The sequence below is a fragment of the Schistocerca gregaria genome, chromosome X (assembly GCF_023897955.1).
Source record: "Schistocerca gregaria isolate iqSchGreg1 chromosome X, iqSchGreg1.2, whole genome shotgun sequence".
Lineage (NCBI taxonomy): Eukaryota > Metazoa > Arthropoda > Insecta > Orthoptera > Acrididae > Schistocerca > Schistocerca gregaria.
Window position 1 is genome coordinate 100,958,303 of NC_064931.1, and position 21,290 is coordinate 100,979,592.

At 36.5% G+C, this 21,290-nt stretch overlaps 1 protein-coding gene across 1 annotated transcript in view; it reads right to left on the reverse strand.

The window, feature by feature from the left end:
- Positions 1-4,255, reverse strand: part of LOC126298736 (WSC domain-containing protein 1-like) — a 234,559-nt gene extending 230,304 nt beyond the window's left edge. The window contains exon 1 of the mRNA XM_049990174.1: positions 4,222-4,255. Within this exon, the coding sequence (XP_049846131.1) occupies positions 4,222-4,237 (16 nt within the window). The 5' untranslated portion in view covers positions 4,238-4,255. The remainder of the gene's footprint in view (positions 1-4,221) is intronic.
- Positions 4,256-21,290: the final 17,035 nt, after the last annotated feature.

Here is a 21,290-nt window from a genome sequence, read left to right on the forward strand (position 1 = left end):
TATTACTTCTGTTTCTTCCTCTACAGGTACTTTTCACCTGTGTGCGATACTTACGATGCCTGGTCTTGTTTTCTCTGGATGCACTTACGAGAGCGTGGCACAAGATATCGATGGTGAATTGAATAGGAAATTCTTAGAATATATGAATAATATACCGAATTATATTAATGTAGAATGCATAAAGTTTCTTACTGGCTACAGAAAAGTTGCTGAACGTAAACATAAGTATCGGAAATTATTACTGAGGGATGCATATTTGTATTGTATTTGTTACGCACGCAGAATTCTTACCAGTGTAGCTTCTTCCTTTCAAAGACTAGTGGAAGCATCTGTAGGAAGCTTTGCACCATCAACAAAACCACTGTGGCCGGATCTAACGATGATACATTAGTTGCTTCAACAGTTCCATAAACAATGATGCATTCACCTTGAATGGGCCCAATGACGATGGCACACTCGTTCCTCACTAGTCCATCGTGTGCTGTTCTGCAGAGACTTCGGTCTGTACCTAGCAGCAGCCTTACTGACCCCTTTGTTAAGGGTCAGCAGCTAAATCCTAGAGCAACATTGGATTACTTTGTTGTTTCTGGTACTTTCGGGGAGAGGACTCTACAGCCTCACATTAATAACACCAAATCAGGTAACCGATATCCTGCCACTTTCCTCAACGCCTATCAAGACTTTTGGATAGGGAGTTTCCCGAAATCGTCAGAGACACACCTAGTCCCCCTCTCCCTCTCCCTCACGCTAAACGACGCACTGATGAGGAGAAAGAGAGTATTTTCAAAATCTGTGAGGAAAAAGATTTAATACTGCAGGGCAAGTCACTGGCAGACTTGTCCAGAACTTTTACCAACAGTGTTAGAGGGACATTTTTTCAGATTGCTGGAGGGAGGGGGGTGTCTGGTAACGCAATCAGCCATATATGCCTTTTATATTGTGTGTACAATATAAAAGAATGCATATTATGTGGGCTCTATAGGTCAGTCTCCCTCTTTCCCCTCCCTCTGTCCATCTCCACTGATCCCACTCTGTCCATCTCCTTCTCCCCCTTATCTCTGTCCACCTCCTCCACATATGCTCTGTCCATCTCCTCCTGCCTCTCTCCATCTATCTGTTATTCTCCCATCTCTGAGTCCATGTCTTCCTCCCACACCCTCTGTCCACCTCCTTCTCTTTCCTTCCTATGTCCACCTGCTCTTCCCCCTCTAGCTGTTCATTAGTTCCTCTCCTTTCTGTGTCCATCTCCTCCTCCCTCTACCTCTGTGCTGCACAACGATATAATTTTCTAGGTACATTCAGTGCTGTATGTGGATACTGTCTGCTAAATGAGTTGTGAACAGAGTCAGTGTGAAAGAAGTATTAAATTCAAACGGCATACACAACACAGCAGTTTTCATTTTTCTCTGTGTTTATGATATTATATTTGCTGAACTATATTCCATACAATGATATAATTTTGTTTGTATATTCAGTGCTTTATGTGAACACTCTTCACAAGACGTTTCGTGAATACAGTTGGTAGTAAAGTTGTAATAAATTAAAACGTCGTTGCTGATGTGACAGTTTTACTGCATCAGAATCGAAAACATGGTAAGCGATAAACTGTAATCCGTTCCTCATTTTGTGGGGTTTCGTAAGATAGAAAAAATTTCATAAATGTGAAACTATATATAAAGTTTACTGCAAGTCACTATGTTTTCTCATGTTCGAATACTGGATGAATAAAATCTGTGTATTCACACGTCATGACCTACACTCCTTTTTCACCACCACCATTACCCTTTTGATAGGCAGTTGGTTCTTACCAACACAGCGACTCTTTCCAGTACGTGATACATGTAGCAAGTTCGTTTGAAATCAGTCCAATTGTTTTTCAGATATAGAACATACAAACATACATACATTTTTATAATATGTGTAAATAGCCTTAACTTTCGCATCCGGTTTCGATATTCTACTCTGACTCAAGCTATGCTCAACGTACCAGGGAAAATTCCATGAAAATTCAGCGAGTAGTTATGGAGATTTTCGTGTTCAAATACAAGCAGAACTGCCTGATGGTTTTACAGATTATTATTAACAGAGATATGTATGTGTATATTCCTCTTTGACGGCTGCTGATAGATACCTGTTTCCAGTGCAAAGTAAATACTGTATATAAAGAGGAAAAATTGAATTGTGTAATGACTAACTGGCGAATGAGGTATATAGGTTAATTACCAGTTTTAGTATAAATAAATTATAGCTCCACAGCTGAGAGTACTAGGTTAAAAATGTATATACTGCCCTTAAAAGTACAAAAAGCATTATTGAGAAAACATCTTCAAAATAAGCACTTTTGTATACGTTTCTATAAATCATCTTCGAAACACAAAAGAAAATAATTGTTGAAAGTAATCGTTCATATTATTCATTGCTAACAAAACCATTAGTTATTTTGTTATATTTTTGTTATTACTTATAAAAACATATGATTCCTTCACAACAGAGCAAAACCGTCTGGTCTCTTGCAACTGGTCAAAGGGAAGAGTTCTATTTAATTTGTTGTAGCAATTTTAAGTTTTGAAATATGGACACCTGCACTTGAAGTTAGGACCTAATTATTGAAAATGTGCAGTTACATATGGACTGGATGCCTCTTTATCTGCAAGAATGGAAGCATTTACACACATAATGTAGGCTTTTCCATCTGCATTTTTGCTTACTGTAACAATTCACCACTTTGCCAATTGGTCTAATTAATATTGGTCCTCTTACTATAGAGCACAGACTTTGAAGAGATAGAAAATTGGCCAGGAGCAAATCGCCTCTGGTGATTGGCTGGTGAAAGCATAGTAATGCCACTGGTCCAGAGGAAAGTGGCGGATGGAGGGGAGGGGGTTGTAGGGGAGAATAGGGGAGGTATGAGGAGGGGAGGAGTGTTTCTGTATGTTACAAGGACAGTTGTCTCAGTTGTAATGTGGCACCGGAATGCAAAAAAAGCTGATATCAGCAATTTTAGTCAGAACCCGCCCTGTTACTGTACTACTGGTCTGAACAGAACAAAGACCCCAGGACACTGATTCTTTCGCCAGTGCGAGAAGCTCTGCAACAACATACTGAAAGTTCCTGCGTTCCCGCAGGCAGTACATTATGCACAAGTTTTAACTGTTGGTTGGTGGATCAGCACATTTTCGATAAACAGCTGCGTCTTATGTCACGACGAAGCATGGCAGGTATCAACACCCTTTATCTTCTTCTGTTTGATCAACTCGCCACTATACTGTTAGTGTAGAATCTATAGTTTTTCCCTCGAGCAAGAACGTTTTGGAAAACAAAAACATAAGTATTTGCCATATCGCAGTTCGATATACAGTATTTGCCATCTGTTGATTAATTACTTTTTACAGTTTCGATAATTCGTAGTTACTATCGTTTGGCGAATGATTTTTTCATAAGAATTTAGTTGTTGCACGCTTCTTATTAGATATTTACAAACGTGAATTACTATTTCCAGTCCAAATAATAAGAGCAACATAGACAACAGCCACACTCCGTAAAGAAAATTTTACTGGTCATATGTGCGTGAAGAAACAGAAAAGGTATCTCACTCTTTACTGATACAGTCTCTGTGGAATAGTCAATGACTTTTAAAATTAAAAAGTCACATTACAAATCGACATTTAATTTCGTTTTCTAGATAGTAACTGGCTTTGGTTATAATAACTATAATCAGAACATGATTTAAATAAAAAAATGTGTCATCGTAACAGACAACGTACTCTTAGCAATATTTGATTTTAAGCAGTAAAAAACATAAAATAACTTTACCCAAACCCCGTGAGACTCTGGCAGTCGGAGCTACTGTAGAATTCCATACGCTAGAACTACGCATCCTAGCATGAGCTCCTCATTCTGCTTGAGTAAAATTTCCTGCCCATTTTTTCCCCTAATGTTTGGTGTTTGTTTATACTGAGACTTGATGTTGCTACTTTTATGTCACCTGCTGCTATGGGATATTTCTATATTATTCTATTTCACAATCTTGGCCTGATGATTATTTCTAAAAAGAAAACGAATTACCTCCAGTGGATCAAAAAGATAATGGGTTTCTTCTTACTGTTAGTTAATAAAGTATAATCTCTAAAGGTGTTACATGTTGGGAAACTTAACCAGTGTGTTGAGTTAACTATAAGTGACAGGTCTGATATACACTAGAGATGCAAGGATTGTACTCACGAGTGCGACAGCGCATGCCGGTGCCGGTAGCGACCCACTACGCGCAGCAAGCTGTCCTCCAGGTCTGGCGTTACCAGGAGCAGCACCAGCATGCCCAGCACCGTCACTGTCATCATGCCAAACAGCTGCATTATCTTCATGAACGGGTTCATTTCATCTGAAACACAAATCGTTTTCCCTCCCTTCATCTACAGTAATGTATTGGCATCTGTGACTGATGCAATAGCGTCAACAACATCAAACTAGTCACGCGAAACAGCTCTATTATCTTTCCAGAAACGCCCATTGAGTTAACTCCCATCAAGTTACTGAAGCAAGTTTTTTCCCAATTCTGCTGTGCCCAGAAACAGCACCAGCATATCCATCATCATCAATGGTATACTAAGCACCTGCAGGCCCGCTTCCAAGTTTTGCACCATCAACAGCAGCACAGTATCATCGATCTATTCGTACTGAGTAGCTGCATTATCTTCCCTGAAACGCCCAACTTCTTCACTATCGTCAGGATATTGCACAAATTTTTTTCCAGAGAATAGCTGTTTTATTTTCCTCTAGGCATCCACCAAGCTCCCTTATTCAGGGTATTGCGACTGTCTGTCTCCCAGGTCTAGCCTCAACAGCAAAAACACCAGAAAAATCACTGTCAGCTTGCTGGAAAGCTGCATTATTTTTTTCAAGGGGATCACCATCCCTGATATACTGACGATGATCACTTGCATCAGAAAACGACAGCAAGCTGTTAACCATGTCCAGATTACCAGCAGCAACAGCTCCAGGCTGCCAGCATCATCGCCATAATACTGTCTTACCAAAATTACACATCACATTATGTCCATTAGCGCATAGAAGTAATCTGTCCTTCAGAGCTGTACCTTTTTGATGACTAATGTTAAGCACCCATCAGCCATAAATAGTTTTTAATAGAACAGAAGCTGTCAAAATTACCAGAGTCGTGATCTCTTTATGTACTAAATAGTAACTAGTATTGTCAAGCTCCTACAACGGCGACGAATGCTGTTTGTAGAACTAGGTTCAAACTGGGAAGTCTAAGTGGCGGTACTACAGTGCCCAGTGTTATCTTTGGGCCCACTGTTCTAATACTGTGAATCACAGATCTACGCTACCGTGTCGAGGGACTTTGCAACAGTGATCGTCGGTGTACTACCGTTCCGTGTTGTTACATACAGTAGTTCGCCACCCTCTCTGTATCGATACTTGTCTTCCTTTAAAGAAGCTTATTTCCTAATTCCAGGAAGGTAACCTATCTGCACGATTCTCCAAGGCCAATTGATCAATCTAACTGTCCTTCGACTGTAATCTAATGGTGCCGCAGAGTTCCTGTATTGGGCTTCCCTTCCATCAAAACGGAATTGGCAAATCCTCCGTGACCCCGCTGCAAGTATTCATCACTTCTTGATTTTATGGATAGAGCCGGGAGATATTTCATTCCACAGCAGTGAAACGCCCGCTAAATCAGGGAGGGCTAACAGGTAATTAGGGTTGTGGAAAGGGCCAAGGGAGTTACGGTCGGATTCACTTCACAATTGTAATTTATTATCATTAGTTCACAAATACACTTTTGAAAGAACTCAATTTGTTTCACTGCTGAAGGACTCTAAACAGATGCTTCACAATAAGTTCAATTTTGAAAAGACATGACACACAGTTAAATTTACAAATAAGATAAAGCGTATACATGTATGAGATCAGCATGCAGAGCGGATGAAGGCCACTGGATTAAATCTTCAGAATTCCAAATATACTATGATGATTACTGACGGTAGAAGGCCACAATGTTTTAAGATGCTAACAGGGCTGATTTCCCACAAGGTGCACAGAAAGAGACAAATAAACACAATAAGATGGTTGAAGGCCGCAAGGTTAAATTCTGCAAATTAAGGAAATATACATTGCAAACAATCGGTAAAACAATACATTAAGTTTAAAAATTTCCTTTTGCAACACCAACGGCGGAGAGCCCACAGTAACTTGTAAAATCTTTCAGAGGAAATTACAATAACCTTTCAAGAGCAGAAGGCGATAATGTTGGGACTTGAAGGAAACTCTGAGAACATGATTCCAGGGGTGCAGGTGCATAACCAACCTTTCCAAATTAAAAGTATAAAATACAGTTAGATCACAACAACATTAACCCTGCCAAAAGGATAATTAAGAACGGCACTCAGGAGTCTCCAATGGATAAGTCTGCCGTTCTTCAATTAGGCGAGACAGGTGATGAGTCCAACTAACTTAATTCGTGGAAACCCAAAAAGTGGACAGCCATGGATCGACCGAAATGGTTTAAATGGCTCTGAGCACTATGGGACTTAACATCTGAGGTCATCAGTCTTCTAGAACGTAGAACTACTTAAACCTAACTAACGTAAGGACATCAGACACATCCATGCCCGAGGCAGGATTCGAACCTGCGACTGTAGCAGTCGCGTGGTACCTGACTGAAGCACGTAGAACCGCTAGGCCACCACGGAGGGCGGACCGACCGAAATGGTTTAAATGGCTCTGAGCACTATGGGACTTAACATCTGAGGTCATCAGTCTTCTAGAACGTAGAACTACTTAAACCTAACTAACGTAAGGACATCAGACACATCCATGCCCGAGGCAGGATTCGAACCTGCGACTGTAGCAGTCGCGTGGTACCTGACTGAAGCATGTAGAACCGCTAGGCCACCACGGAGGGCGGACCGACCGACACAACGACTTGGTTCCCATCAATCAGTACATGAGAACTCAAACAGAAAAGGTTACAAAGTGATAACCCACAATGGAGTATGTATTAGCTGCCAAAATTACACACCATGTTTGACAGCGACAACAGGTGAGGAAAGGACGCTGCTGAAATTACGTTAGAGGCCAGGGCAGGTAACCGCAACACCGACGGCCACAAGGCAGGAAATTCCTCTGGTGCAGTCAACCAAAAAAGATAATCGTACCGCATGCTGGCTAAATTTCAGCAACAGAAACACTCGATTTTTCTCACAGGAAAACCTTCCCAACAGCAAACCACCGAAACGAACCACCACAACATGAATGAACGTGGCTTCTGTAGTTGAAACCACTACTCAACTTTGATGTCCTGAGTCGGTGAACCACGAAGTTCGTAGCGATCGGACAGCTCCACACACGCTCCGACACTGCGCAGGGACCGGCAGTGGACCCAGCCGACTGCACCGCGAGGAGATAACTTCCCTGGTTCGCAGCAACCGACCGACCGACCCTCAGAATGTCGGCAATACGAAGACAAATAGGAAGTCGATGCGCACACACACACACACACACACACACACACACACACACACACACACACACACACACACGCAGCCGACTCATGAACGATCGGCAAGCCAAAACGCGTCATCCGGTAGGACGACCGACCGACGATCGACCAAGACCGTGGCCGGGTTCAAGTGATCCATGGCAGCAGTGGTCTGGTGAGCCATGTCGACGCAGGCCTCACAGCTCCAACCCGACTGCAGTAGTGCCGCATTTGCAATTCCCCGACAGGCATGTCCGGACTGCGCTCCAGACGCGTTCCTCCGACTGACAGCGCGAACTCGTGACCGGAACTCGCTTACTCGAACTAGCTTACGACAGACAACGATTGGGAGGTAGTAGCAGTCAAGCAAAGATACTACGAGAGGGGATATATCGATACGCGCTACTAACGTCGCTCACGGTTAGGCAAAGCGGCAACTCAGTGACAATAGTAATTTAAATTGAGGTGGAAGTAAGGTGGAAGCACGTTAAAAATAGGGTGTAAAATACATGATGGAGGGAACACGAGCCACACACGGCTGAAGCAATACATTTACACCCAGTTCCTCTACCCACACAACACAATCTGTCTATTCGCCTTAATCTATAGTACATGTAACTGTTACTCTTCATTAATAGTTAACTTCAGTTATTCCATGAGATAACTGGTGAAGAACAGAAAGTGATATATTCATTGGTAGTACAACTCCCTTGCATTGATTCCATAGAGACATGTGTTTGCACTGTATTGCTACCCATTGTAGTGTTATTCCAAATTAAGTATGGTTACAGGAAGTATGTAGGTTTCAGTGGTTTCTATGTTATTTTACATATGCATTGATGAGCTGCATACAGTTAACATGATTTCTGTGTGAATATGTAAGGTGCCTTACATCAATTTATATTAATCTGTGACTGTGTTAGAAGTGCGTAAGGCGTACATGTATGGTGAATATAGTAGCATTATTGTAACTAGATTTTCCACCTTCGTCTGCAGCTCGTTTTCACTTCCCATGCCCGGGTTCCCGGGTTCGATTCCCGGCGGGGTCAGGAATTTTCTCTGCCTCGTAATGACTGGGTGTTGTGTGCTGTCCTTAGGTTAGTTAGGTTTAAGTAGTTCTAAGTTCAAAGGGACTGATGACCATAGATGTTAAGTCCCATAGTGCTCAGAGACATTTGAACCATTTTCCACCTTCAGAAAACTGTCTAAACAGGTCTTATGTAGTGTGTAGTATTTTTAACACATTTCAAAGTAAACTAAATGTTGAATCTCAAAACGAAAATGATTTAAATGAGTCCTGCAATATATTTGATATTCTATTGTCCAACATGAAATCATAAATAAATTTCCTCCCATTTATAGCAGACATAATTAATTGTAAGAGATCGTCCCACCGCTCACCACATCCGGGTAATTACAGACACTTAATCGTGGTCATCCAGGTGAACCACCATACACCTTACAAAATTGCGTGAGTTGTTTTCAAGATATCCAGGGGAACCCATGCCCTACCCACGAACCTTAAACATATGGACCTGTAACTTAATACCAGTCAAGTGATATAAAATTGCTGGCGTACCCATGGACCAATGGGGGAACATTGAAATAATGGCAAACTCCCTGATCCAGCTAAATTCAATCTCCCCCTACTCCCCACTGCAATCGTTTCAAACGAGCTAAAACGTGTAGGTCTCTTTATGTGACTCCTGTGCATCATGAAGGACAGGTTCATGTTTTTTACAAACAATTTATTATAAAAATAACATTCCTAGAATAGTCAGCCAATACATATTGCTTACACATAGGGATATCTCATGGAAAGATAGTCCACCCCCGATAGCTGAGTGGTCAGTGTGACAGAATGTCACTCCTAAGGCCTGGGTTCGATTCACCACTGGGTCGGAGATTTTCTCTGCTCAGGGACTGGGTGTTGTGTTGTCCTAATCATCATCATTTCATCCCCATCGACGCTCAAGTCGCCAAAGTGGCTTCAAATCGAAAGACTTGCACCCGGTGAAAGATCTACCCGACGGGAGGCCGTAGTCACACGACATTATTATTATGGAGAGATAGAGTATGATGGAAACTTTGGAGAGATGTTCCATCTCACACAGATGATTACTGACAGTCGTTGTTTCGGTAAACAGATTGTGAATGGAACAGCAAAGCTGGATGACAATAGTTCAAAAAATGGCTCTGAGCACTATGGGACTCAACTTCTAAGGTCATCAGTCCCTAGAACTTAGAACTACTTAAGCCAACCTAACCTAAGTACATCACACACATCCATGCCTGACGCAGGATTCGAACCTGCGAGTGTAGCGGTTGTGCAGTTCCATACTGTAGCGCCTAGAACCGCTCAGCCACCGCGATGACAGTAGTTCACAAGGTACAGTCTACCACACACCACAGGCTTGCTTGCTGAGTATAGCTGTAGAACTGCAGTGCGCATTTTAGATCTGAGGGTTGCATTACTCTGTGCATTGTGTTGTACGTTGTGATGTCAGAATAGTACTACCTGTTTTACTGCTGTCAGGCTATTTTCATAGAAACAATGGAGACATAAAAGTGCATAAATAATTATTACTGGTTAACGAAACATGTAAGGCTTTAGGCCCCTTATACAAAAAAATCTTATGTCGGACATTAAAAGTTTGTCACTTCATTCTTTGGTTTATAATACTGAACAAACAGTGGTTTTAGCTTCCATACAATACATCACACAGCTCCTCAACTGCCTTTTTAGCGGCCGTCTGTGTGTGTGTGTGTGTGTGTGTTAGTGTGTATGGGTGGGTGAGTGGGTGTGTCATATACACTCCTGGAAATGGAAAAAGGAACACATTGACACCAGTGTGTCAGACCCACCATACGTTCTCCGGACAATGCAAGAGGGCTGTACAAGCAATGATCACACGCACAGCACAGTGGACACACCAGGAACCGCGGTGTTGGCCGTCGAATGGCGCTAGCTGCGCAGCATTTGTGCACCGCCGCCGTCAGAGTCAGCCAGTTTGCCGTGGCATACGGAGCTCCATCGCAGTCTTTAACACTGGTAGCATGCCGCGACAGCGTGGACGTGAACCGTATGTGCAGTTGACGGACTTTGAGCGAGGGCGTATAGTGGACATGTGGGAGGCCGGGTGGACGTACCGCCGAATTGCTCAACACGTGGGGCGTGAGGTCTCCACAGTACATCGATGTTGTCGCCAGTGGTCGGCGGAAGGTGCACGTGCCCGTCGACCTGGGACCGGACCGCAGCGACGCACGGATGCACGCCAAGACCGTAGGATCCTACGCAGTGCGTAGGGGACCGCACCGCCACTTCTCAGCAAATTAGGGACACTGTTGCTCCTGGGGTATCGGCGAGGACCATTTGCAACCGTCTCCATGGAGCTGGGCTACGGTCCCGCACACCGTTAGGCCGTTTTCCGCTCACACCCCAACATCGTGCAGCCCGCCTTCAGTCGTGTCGCGGCAGGCGTGAATGGAGGGACGAATGGAGACATGTCGTCTTCAGCGATGAGAGTCGCTTCTGCCTTGGTGCCAAAGATGGTCGTATGCGTGTTTGGCGCCGTGTAGGTGAGCGCCTCAATCAGGACAGCATACGACCAAGGCACACAGGGCCAACACCCGGCATCATGGTGTGGGGAGCGATCTCCTACACTGTCCGTACACCTCTGGTGATCGTCGAGGGGACACTGAATAGTGCACGGTACATCCAAACCGTCATCGAACCCATCGTTCTACCATTCCTAGACCGGCAAGGGAACTTGCTGCTCCAACAGGACAATGCACGTCCGCATGTATACCGTGCCACCCAACGTGCTCTAGAAGGTGTAAGTCAACTACCCTGGCCAGCAAGATCTCCGGATCTGTCCCCCATTGAGCATGTTTGGGACTGGATGAAGCGTCGTCTCACGCGGTCTGCACGTCCAGCACGAACGCTGGTCCAACTGAGGCGCCAGGTGGAAATGGCATGGCAAGCCGTTCCACACGACTACATTCAGCATCTCTACGATCGTCTCCATGGGAGAATAGCAGCCTGCATTGCTGCGAAAGGTGGATATACACTGTACTAGTGCCGACATTGTGCATGCTCTGTTGCCTGTGTCTATGTGCCTGTGGTTCTGTCAGTGTGATCATGGGATGTATCTGACCCCAGGAATGTGTCAATAAAGTTTTCCCTTCGTGGGACAATGAATTCATGGTGTTCTTATTTCAATTTCCAGGTGTGTATCTGTGTGTGTGTGTGTGTGTGTGTGTGTGTGTGTGTGTGTGTGTGTGTGTGTGTGCATGTGTGTGGGGGGACTACTTGACAGGGGTCTTACATGGCACCAGCTAGCATTGTGGAGCTTACGTCACTTCTGAATGGACATGACATTACGTAAAGTTGATTAGACTGTACTGAGTGCTAGGAGCAGACAGTTACGGCTCTGACAAGGATGTCCGGTGACTCTTGATCCTGCTTATCTTATGTGAATTGGTGGGTCAATAAGCTCCTGTGTTATGGAATATTTCTACAATTATTAGCAGTAATCACTAGTATCTCATTACTTCATCTCTGTTTGTGTGTATCGTCTTTCGGCAAACTGGTACTGTCATGACGTCACACACACTGCTCCATTTACAACCAGTTTTTTTGGGGAGGGGGGGGGTTTGGGGTTTGGATAAAGGTCTGCTTCTCATACAGAAAAGTGACTCATGTAGTTGGTATACACTAATAGAAATGGACGATTCGTTTTCGAAGTAATGATTTCCAATAGTACTCTTTCTTCCGTGGAAGTTCGCGGTGGGGGTGCCACACATGATCAATAATATCGAGGTTTAGTGACTGTGCTGGCCGAGGGGAATTGTGACAACTGATCCTTGTCCTTACAATACTGGACTCGGATGATGTGAACTATTTGAACAGGAGCTGTGTCAACTTGGAATCATCAATGGAAATAATTATTGTACCATGGAATTGCCCTGATCATTCAATATGGCCAAATAATTCTTAGCAATGCAGCGACCTTGCAGAGCAATCATGGGGTTCCGTGTAACCACCACCATGATTCACTCTCGGACCATAAGCTTAGCCAGAAGTTGGAGACAGAATGAAATAAGATTAATATAAATGAATGAGTTTTATAGATTGCTCTATAGTCCATGTTTTATGGCTTCAGCAGCACGTTTTCACTGCTATGGACATTTACATCATCGATGAATGGTTGTATAATTTCAGCTCGCCGCCCAACTCCCCTCATCTGGAGCTGTCTTTTCGTTGTTTTGGTGCTGTCAGTGCAACATTTGGTCCAGCAGTGACTTTTTTATTCTTATTCAGATATCTTTTATCATGATCACTAAACAAATAATTTCGTCCGAATTGTGAATTAGTGGATGATTGTTTTCTTCGCTGTTGTGATCGTTGAACCACCAAACACGTCGGCTACTTTGGTTACGAAAGCACCTACCATATGAGCGTCAACTATGTGACCACGTTCAAATGCACATAGCTCTGATGAAATGCACTGACGACAACACAGAACACTGTTCTGACCCCCAATAAGATATGGATATTTCACCTGGACCGTTTGTGGTCAAATACAACAGCAGAATGTCTAACTTCTGCATTTTTATTCACACATCTGTTTCTCGTAGTGCTTCTTTATTTTTTTGTCCAACCTCTGTACATCGATTGAATGATAAAAGTAGTCAGAATACTGAAATTAGTCAATAGTGTCACCATAATGTATTGTACTTTGTGTTTGCTGTCCTTTATGCCTAATAAACTGAATCTCTTCGCAACTCATAAAAGAAATATCAATACATTTTTACGTCACTATCTTCTCTCTGTATGCTTCTGGTGAACCATTTGTGACTGGAACAGAAAGATGAGGTGTGACAGTGGTTTGTAAAGTACCCTCCATCACACAGCATACATTAACTTGTGGAATACAGATGTAGAGCAAACTGAACACACTGTAACACATGTGTATGTGTTATGCCTGAGGACTGTTGCATTACCCACTTTAAATATTATTTACATTATTTCTATGTTGTGGGACCCATAAGTACATGGGCTCCTGAGCAACCCACAAAACTTTATCACTGGATAATATATGCATTCTCATATAAAGTTTATGACACACACAGGTGACGAATTTTTCAGACATTCAGTTAAACTATAGGTCTATATTGGATACTTTTGTCTTCCTTTTTTTTGTTGTAAATTTCATTCTGGTCTAGTATCTACTTACAAAGTGTTACTTTTCATGAAATGAATAGGAAATTCCAACATAGCTTTACTACCATTTAATAATGATCTGTTGTCAAAACACAAACTAAGTGAGATGCTGGCCCTGTCTTTTACCACACTGTCAATTAGTAATGACAATACAAGCGTAAGAACTATTTTACTTGAAGTACATAGGCTCCATTCCTGCAAAACTGTTGGTGTTTAAGTTACATGTCTTTAGCGGCACAGCAACCGTTACTTTATCTTCTTTTATAATTACATACAAATTCTTGGTACTTGTCCTCTGTCATTATAGCTAGTCATTATAATTGCCCATCTTGATAACAGCCTTTATCAAATCTGTCAGATAAGCAGCAAAATTACAAGTAATAATTTTACCGGAAATTTTGTGTTGGATTGTGTGTAGAAGAAACACCACATTTACAGTCTTGATATCTCCCACATTAGACTGTCTGCATTCTTGCAGCCTTTTGATTTACATGTTTACGAAGGCTGATTTTCCATTGGTTTAAAATCTCTACAGAAGACAATTTTTGTTATTATTATTCTCTAATTTCTGTGAGTAGTATATGTATGTTGATTCTCAACCAAAGAAAAAACCTTTTTAAAATTCTTACATTTAAAACCAAGATTTAGTTTATTTTTATCTATGTCTCTGAACGAAAATTTCATTTATTTAAGGAAAAGAATCTAATGAATCTTCCTTTATAAATAAGTTGTTCGAGATTGTGTTTATCAATATCCATGAACCAAATTTTCACTTATTTAAAAGAATACAAAAAAGTAGTAAAGTTTTTCTTTGTAAATCTGGTTTCAAATATCAAGTTTATCACAACCAACAAACGATATTTTCATTTTATTTAAAGAATATAAAAACCTAATAGTTCGTTCCTTCATAAATAACCTCTTCACGATTGTAATTATCCATACCCAAAACTGAAATTCTCATTTTATATAGAAGTAGAAAACCGATAAATTGTTCTCTTAATAAATAAGTTCTGTCAAACTTCATACCATAGATTTTCATTTTGATTAAAAAACTGAAAGGTACATTGTCATGATAAACATTTTAAAGATTGTTAAATGTAAATTTATTTTCTATATAAATAAAATCAAACAAAAATGTACTCCAAAGCTAAGCTATTTAAAACTTGGAACATTTAAATAAAGAATAGTGTGAAATAAGTTATGCTGATTTAGACAATTGTTGCAAAGTAAAAGGTAATTCATATGTCCTAGACAAGGTATAGAGGAAATTATTGATTATTTTATTAAGAAACAAATCAATAAGAGGAAACTACGATTTTAAAATATAAAAGAACTTCTAACAATTAATAAAACAAAAAAAATTTTAGAAAATGTAATGTTGGTAAAGAAAAATTAATCTATCTTATTCTAAATCCTAGCGATGTTATCAACAATAACAATATCAAATTGAAAAAAATATCTTTAAAGGAACTTCATGAAATCTGTAAAACAAAAAATATAAACAAATGTTCCAATATTTATAATATTGATAGTGATAATTAATTTTCAAAGCATCTGGTAGATAAATATCAAGAAAGTAAATAAAAAACCTACTTAAAAATTTTTTTCAAGTAACAATTTTATAGAAGATAAAGAATTTTTAAAATTACCTTTATTGATAGTGTGATTAAAGCTGATTTCAAACTTTATTATAATTTTAAAATAGAAGACGAAATACAGGAATTTTATTTTAAAACAAGAAATTAATGTCTATGAACTAATTTAGAAGGTTTTTATAAAAACCAACAAATAAACTACTAACCCAAAATGAAGAAATCTAAAGAAAAAAGTCTTATTGGTCCTTATTTTATATAAATATTTAGGAATTAAGTGTTAATAGACACAAAAGAATTTCTAGTTCTTCTTTTATTAATTACCAAAAGAAATTAAAGATGAAAAAGCTATAATTAATGTAAAAAACACAGAGCATAAATCTCTTCCTTATTTAATAAAATCATACTTATATCCAGCAAATGATCAGGTTGAAAGAGTTAAAAATTATAACAATTCTGGATTAGAATTATATGAAATTTTTGAAAAAGCGCAAAGAAATTTATTTTTCATTTAGCACATATTCAAAAAGTTGAAAAGAAGTCAAGTAGTTCAACTAATGTTTCCACTTTTCATGAAATTATTATTATACATCCTCTAGACCATTCAAAAAAAAAGAGAAATGTATTAATCTTCTTATATCTTGACAAGAGAATGATTTTCATTATTGCTGAGTAAAAAATCTACCTTAATGAATTAGTTCCCAATCAACTAAAACAAATATCTAATTTCTCCTGTGAGAGATGTTTAAGGTATTTCTAATTTCAAAAAAGAATTAATCAATCACAAAAACAACTGTAAAGGACATAAAAAGTAAAGCTATATCAGTTATGCAATGACTCAGTTTTTCCATTTAGAGATATTAGTTGGCTAAATCCAAAACATTTTAATTCTGATAAATATACTTAAAATGAATGCTGCTAATAAATATGCTTATATTTTAGAAGATGATTTGGAAAACCAAAGATGTTACAGTTTTCACTAAGATTTACCAATAGCAGCAGAAGGAGGATATAAGTTATTAACAACATTAAATGATTAAGAAGTATACAAACTATATCATAAAAATCATAAAACATGTTCAAACTATAGTTTAAAATTAATGAAATACATTGATTTTAATAGAAAAATGAGAACTGAAGCCAAATGTGATTTTCAAAAGATTTCTATCAATTGCTTAATAATTGAGTATATGGTATGGCAATACAAAATATTTTTAACAGAAGAAGTATTAAAATAACAACAGATCGTGTAAATATATAAATTTGTTTCAAAACAAATTATGAACACACTACTTTATTTTCAGAAAATTTTGTTGCAGTTCATATAGAAAAAATAATAAAAACCAAAAACCAAATAATTTTTGAGTTAGTACTCTACATATTTGAAAGATGAAAAGTATGTTTTTCATTATTATATTATAAAACCAAAACAAGTGGTAATATTGATTTACTTATTATGGATACAGATTCTTTTACTTATAGTATAAGGACTGATAATTTTATATACATATAAAACCGCGATAAATAAATTTTATTTAAGTGATTTCTCAAAAGATAATACTGATAAAATTCGGCAAGTAAACAAGGAACTCTTAGAAAAGTGATAGGTGAATATGGTGGTTTCAATTATCTTAGAGCATGATAGTGTAAGAGTGAAAATGTGTTTTTATAAAGTAGAACTTAAATAACTTAAAAAATTGAAGAGAGTTATACATATGTTGTAATGACTGATATTATTATTGAAAATTGCAAAGTTTGTTTATATGACAAAATAAAAGAATGCAGAAAAATAAATTTTAGTAGATCATTTAAATACAACTTGTGCATAGCGCGAATGCAGGGACTTAGCCCTTGCATGCTTCCTGTAAGACTCACATTCCCAACTGTCCACAATTCTACACATGTATTGTACCTTAACTCATTTATTTTTCTTGATAGCACAATTGGGGCAAGAGTTTACTCCTAACTTCTAATTATAAAGAAAAAAATTATTAGATTAAAAAAATTTAATAACTATTATATTATACATCATGGAAAACTGCTTCTATTAATTTGTGATGAAAATAATAATCAATGGTTTAAAGGCAATCTTACAGAATACCAAGACAGGAAAGAATGTACTAAAATATTTACAAAATTGTTCCTACAAGATTAGAAAATTTTAAATGTGATCTTGAGACATCCTTAAAGATAAAGGAAAAATCAACAATTTTTTTATCGAACCCAGATTATGTTACTTAATATTAAAAGCCATAAAATGGATTACTCACGTGGTTTTACTAACTATTCGAAAACACATAGAATATAAAACAAAGATTGATGTAGAAGAAATCTATGTAGGTTCAACAAATCATTAACATTATGTTTTGTAATAAAATTATATGTTGATATAACTAATTTCTTAGAGTGTAAAGGTAATTTTCCAAGCAGTTTCCCCATAATTAAAGTTATAAGTAACATTCAAATGATTTTTATATACATCTAATACATTAAAAATATCAAAACCAACAGATTCCATTAAGTAAAGTAGAGAATTTTCTAATAATTCCGACATTAAATTGCTTCCGTTAACCTTCATTTGATTATGGAAATACAATGTATCTTATTTAATTAATGAATATGAGTCAATTCAAATGTTGTTTAAATTTATAATAACTATCTCCATCTATAAATAAATCTTTTTATTAAAATTAAACAAAATTACAAATCATTTTTAAACGCAATAATATGTGTAATATAAAAACTTAACCATTTTTCTTTCAAAAAAACTTTTAAAAGAAGATAAAAAACAGTTGTCGATAGTTTTGTACATTTTTTTATTACTTCGATTTCTCTTTCTTTCCATTTCTATGTTATTGGATTTGAATAATAACATCTTCAATTTCAAAAACTACTGCTGATCAATTTACTGTATATCCTTTATCGAATATTCCCTTTAAATTGCTTATTCTTACTTTATCATCAGTTCCATATTCAGGATTAGCTTCGAACAAATTTGTTATATAAACAGCTATTTAATTTAATTTTCATTGTTGAATTTTTTCTGTTATTATATTGATCAGTAAATTTAGAAACTAAATCAGCCCAATTATAATTTACTTTCTTAAATTTGTTGTTCTATTAAAATTTTTAACAACAAATGTTTTAATTTACTTAAGTTGAATAATGATCATAATGAAACATCTGAAAATTCTATAATACGAATTTCTTTAGCATTATCTATTAGTAAATCTTTTGGTTTCTCGACATGAAAATACTTTCGAAGAATCAAGTAAATTTTAGTTGTTTTCACAGTAAATAAATAATTATATCCTTAATTTATTATTGAATTCCCTTAAAATTTCTACAGTCCACATCGAATAAATCAGCCTACCATAAATAATGTGATGTAAAAGAAAATATATTTTTGTTTTAATTTTCTTTTTCATTAGTAAATGTAATTCATTAATAATTTCTTCACCAAAATGTAGGACATTTCCTTCCTATTACTTTTCTTACAAATTAAAAAATACATCCATTTCTTTGTTTTCAATTTTAATGTCAGTCTCTGAGGATGATGTGCCTCAGTAAACTTTTGACACTTCAAATTGTGGATGTGATTATGATTCTCCATTTACACAGAATAAAATTCTTTAAGCAAATATTAATAAACTTCACATCAACTGGAACAGTCTTAACAGAGACTTTTACAGTCATAGTTAGAAAACTTGATTTCATTACTATTATCATGATTATTAGGGTAATTACATTATGATTTCATAAACCCTTATCAAAATCATTTAATGATAAATTTGTATTTATCTTTACCATGAATAACAATTTTATAACAATAAACCTGTACTTGAAATCGACGTTTTTTATTTCCAGTTATAAAAGTAAATTCAGTGACTTGTTAACATATAGTTAATATTAAAGACAACATAACTGATTTAAATATAGTATTATATCAGATTTTGAGAATTAATCAGAGAAAGATTTTAAACTACGTGATTTTGTTGAGTAATTCGATAGCTTTATTAAATTATTAATCCTTAGAATACAGTTTGTTTGATTGATATAATTTTTCAATTATATTAAAATACTTATATATTCAGGTGTTGTAACATGTATTTCTTCTAAATGTCTTTTTAAAATAACTATTTACTGGATCTTTTATATCTACTATTCTTCTACCTTTCAAACCATCATAACCTTTAATTGTGATACAAATTTTATATAAGTCTATACAAACTCGTTAACATATATTTCACGTTTTGGATTGACTCTACAATAACTGCTTAAAGTTATACTAATTCAAATCACAAATTTTTTATTCTTCATCTTCATTATTTATTTTATTTATCATATTAACAGAAAAGTTCATTTATGAAATGCAAAAAAATCATTTAACATATAATTCACAGTTATTATATTTAAAAAATGGACACAAATGTTTACAAATAAATTCATTAAATTTTTATATCCTTTTGATGTAATAGTACACATTATTTTTCCCTAAATCATTTACTATTTAATGACATACTTCCTACAAATACGTTTCACCAACTGAATCATCTGAAGCATACATTCTTTGTTTTGCCACTAATCGAAGTCTTTTTTGTCTTCATGCCTTTTTTCTAATTCTTTATTATCTCTATAAACAGTATCATATATTTTATAAGCTTTATCTAATATATTAGTTCCTTTGACATTCCTAGGTAATCTTCTTTTTAATTTTGTTCCAGGGCCAAGTAATTATTACCTGGGACAGTAATTCGAATATTTAATTATTTATTACTATACTGAGTAATCCTTTTCCATACATTGTACTTCCCAAAATACGTCTGTCGTAAGTTATTCAATATTCTTATTTAATATGATATTCCCTTCCAATCATTCATGCAAAATCACTAGATTTTCATTTGTTAAAGGTTGAGGTATTCCAATTCATTCATTTTAGTAATTTTTTTCAGCTAATTCTTCCTACACTGTAATGTTACTGTAAACTATAAATTAATTGAAAAACGTTATTCTTCCAAATATTTTCGATTTTTTTCTATGTATGTTCTTTACTAATCCTTTGCAACCCATTAGAAATGGATCAATAATATTTGTATCGACAAAGATAGGATGCTATTCTTCAACGTTTCTTTAGCCAAATTATTGTATTTATTTTCTTTGTTTGATTTAATTTGACTCTGATTATGTTCAAAATTTAGATCATTTGAGTCAGATAAAACTCTAACATAGCTTTGTAAATCAACAAAATCAAATTCATTATCTAAATCATTCATAGTAATTCAGTTTATTAGTGAAAAGTTTCTTTAACCCATCTGTAGATTCATATTCTTTATTACCAACCGTTATTTTATCGTAATTGAATTTAAGTGGTAAACTGCCAATGTATTTCAATTGTTAGATAGATCTTAATCCAAAAGATTTATCTTGACTAAGAATGAAATGTCCTAACATTCTTCCATTTATATTTATTTTTATTGTGAGTTTTTTGTTTTATTATATTCTTCAATTAATTTTCAACTTGAGTCTACCATTTATAATTTCCTTGTCAGTCAAGTTTAATCCACCTTTTTTCTTTTATTGTACTAGTAAATCGTTTAACATTTTTGTATTTTGTCTGTAATTATTTTCTTTTTTATATTTATTCATTAAATTATATATTTTTGATGAACTTATTGTATAATCTCTGTTATTACTATCATCTCGTTTAACTGTTGCAATATCGTTAAATAACAAGAAACTATTTTTCTTATTCGCTTTTAACACAGTCAACTAATCCTCGATTCCTTGCTTAACTTGTTGAGATGCAACAATAGCTGGTTTAATCTCTTTCTTAAATCTTTTGTACTCTGTATTTGTTTGTCCTTTCCATTTTTCGAACCCTCCTTTATATTGTTCATATACTTTTCTATTTCATCTCGCTTTCTTAACAGTCAGTTAAAATTTTGAAATCAATTTTTAATGATAAATATACATT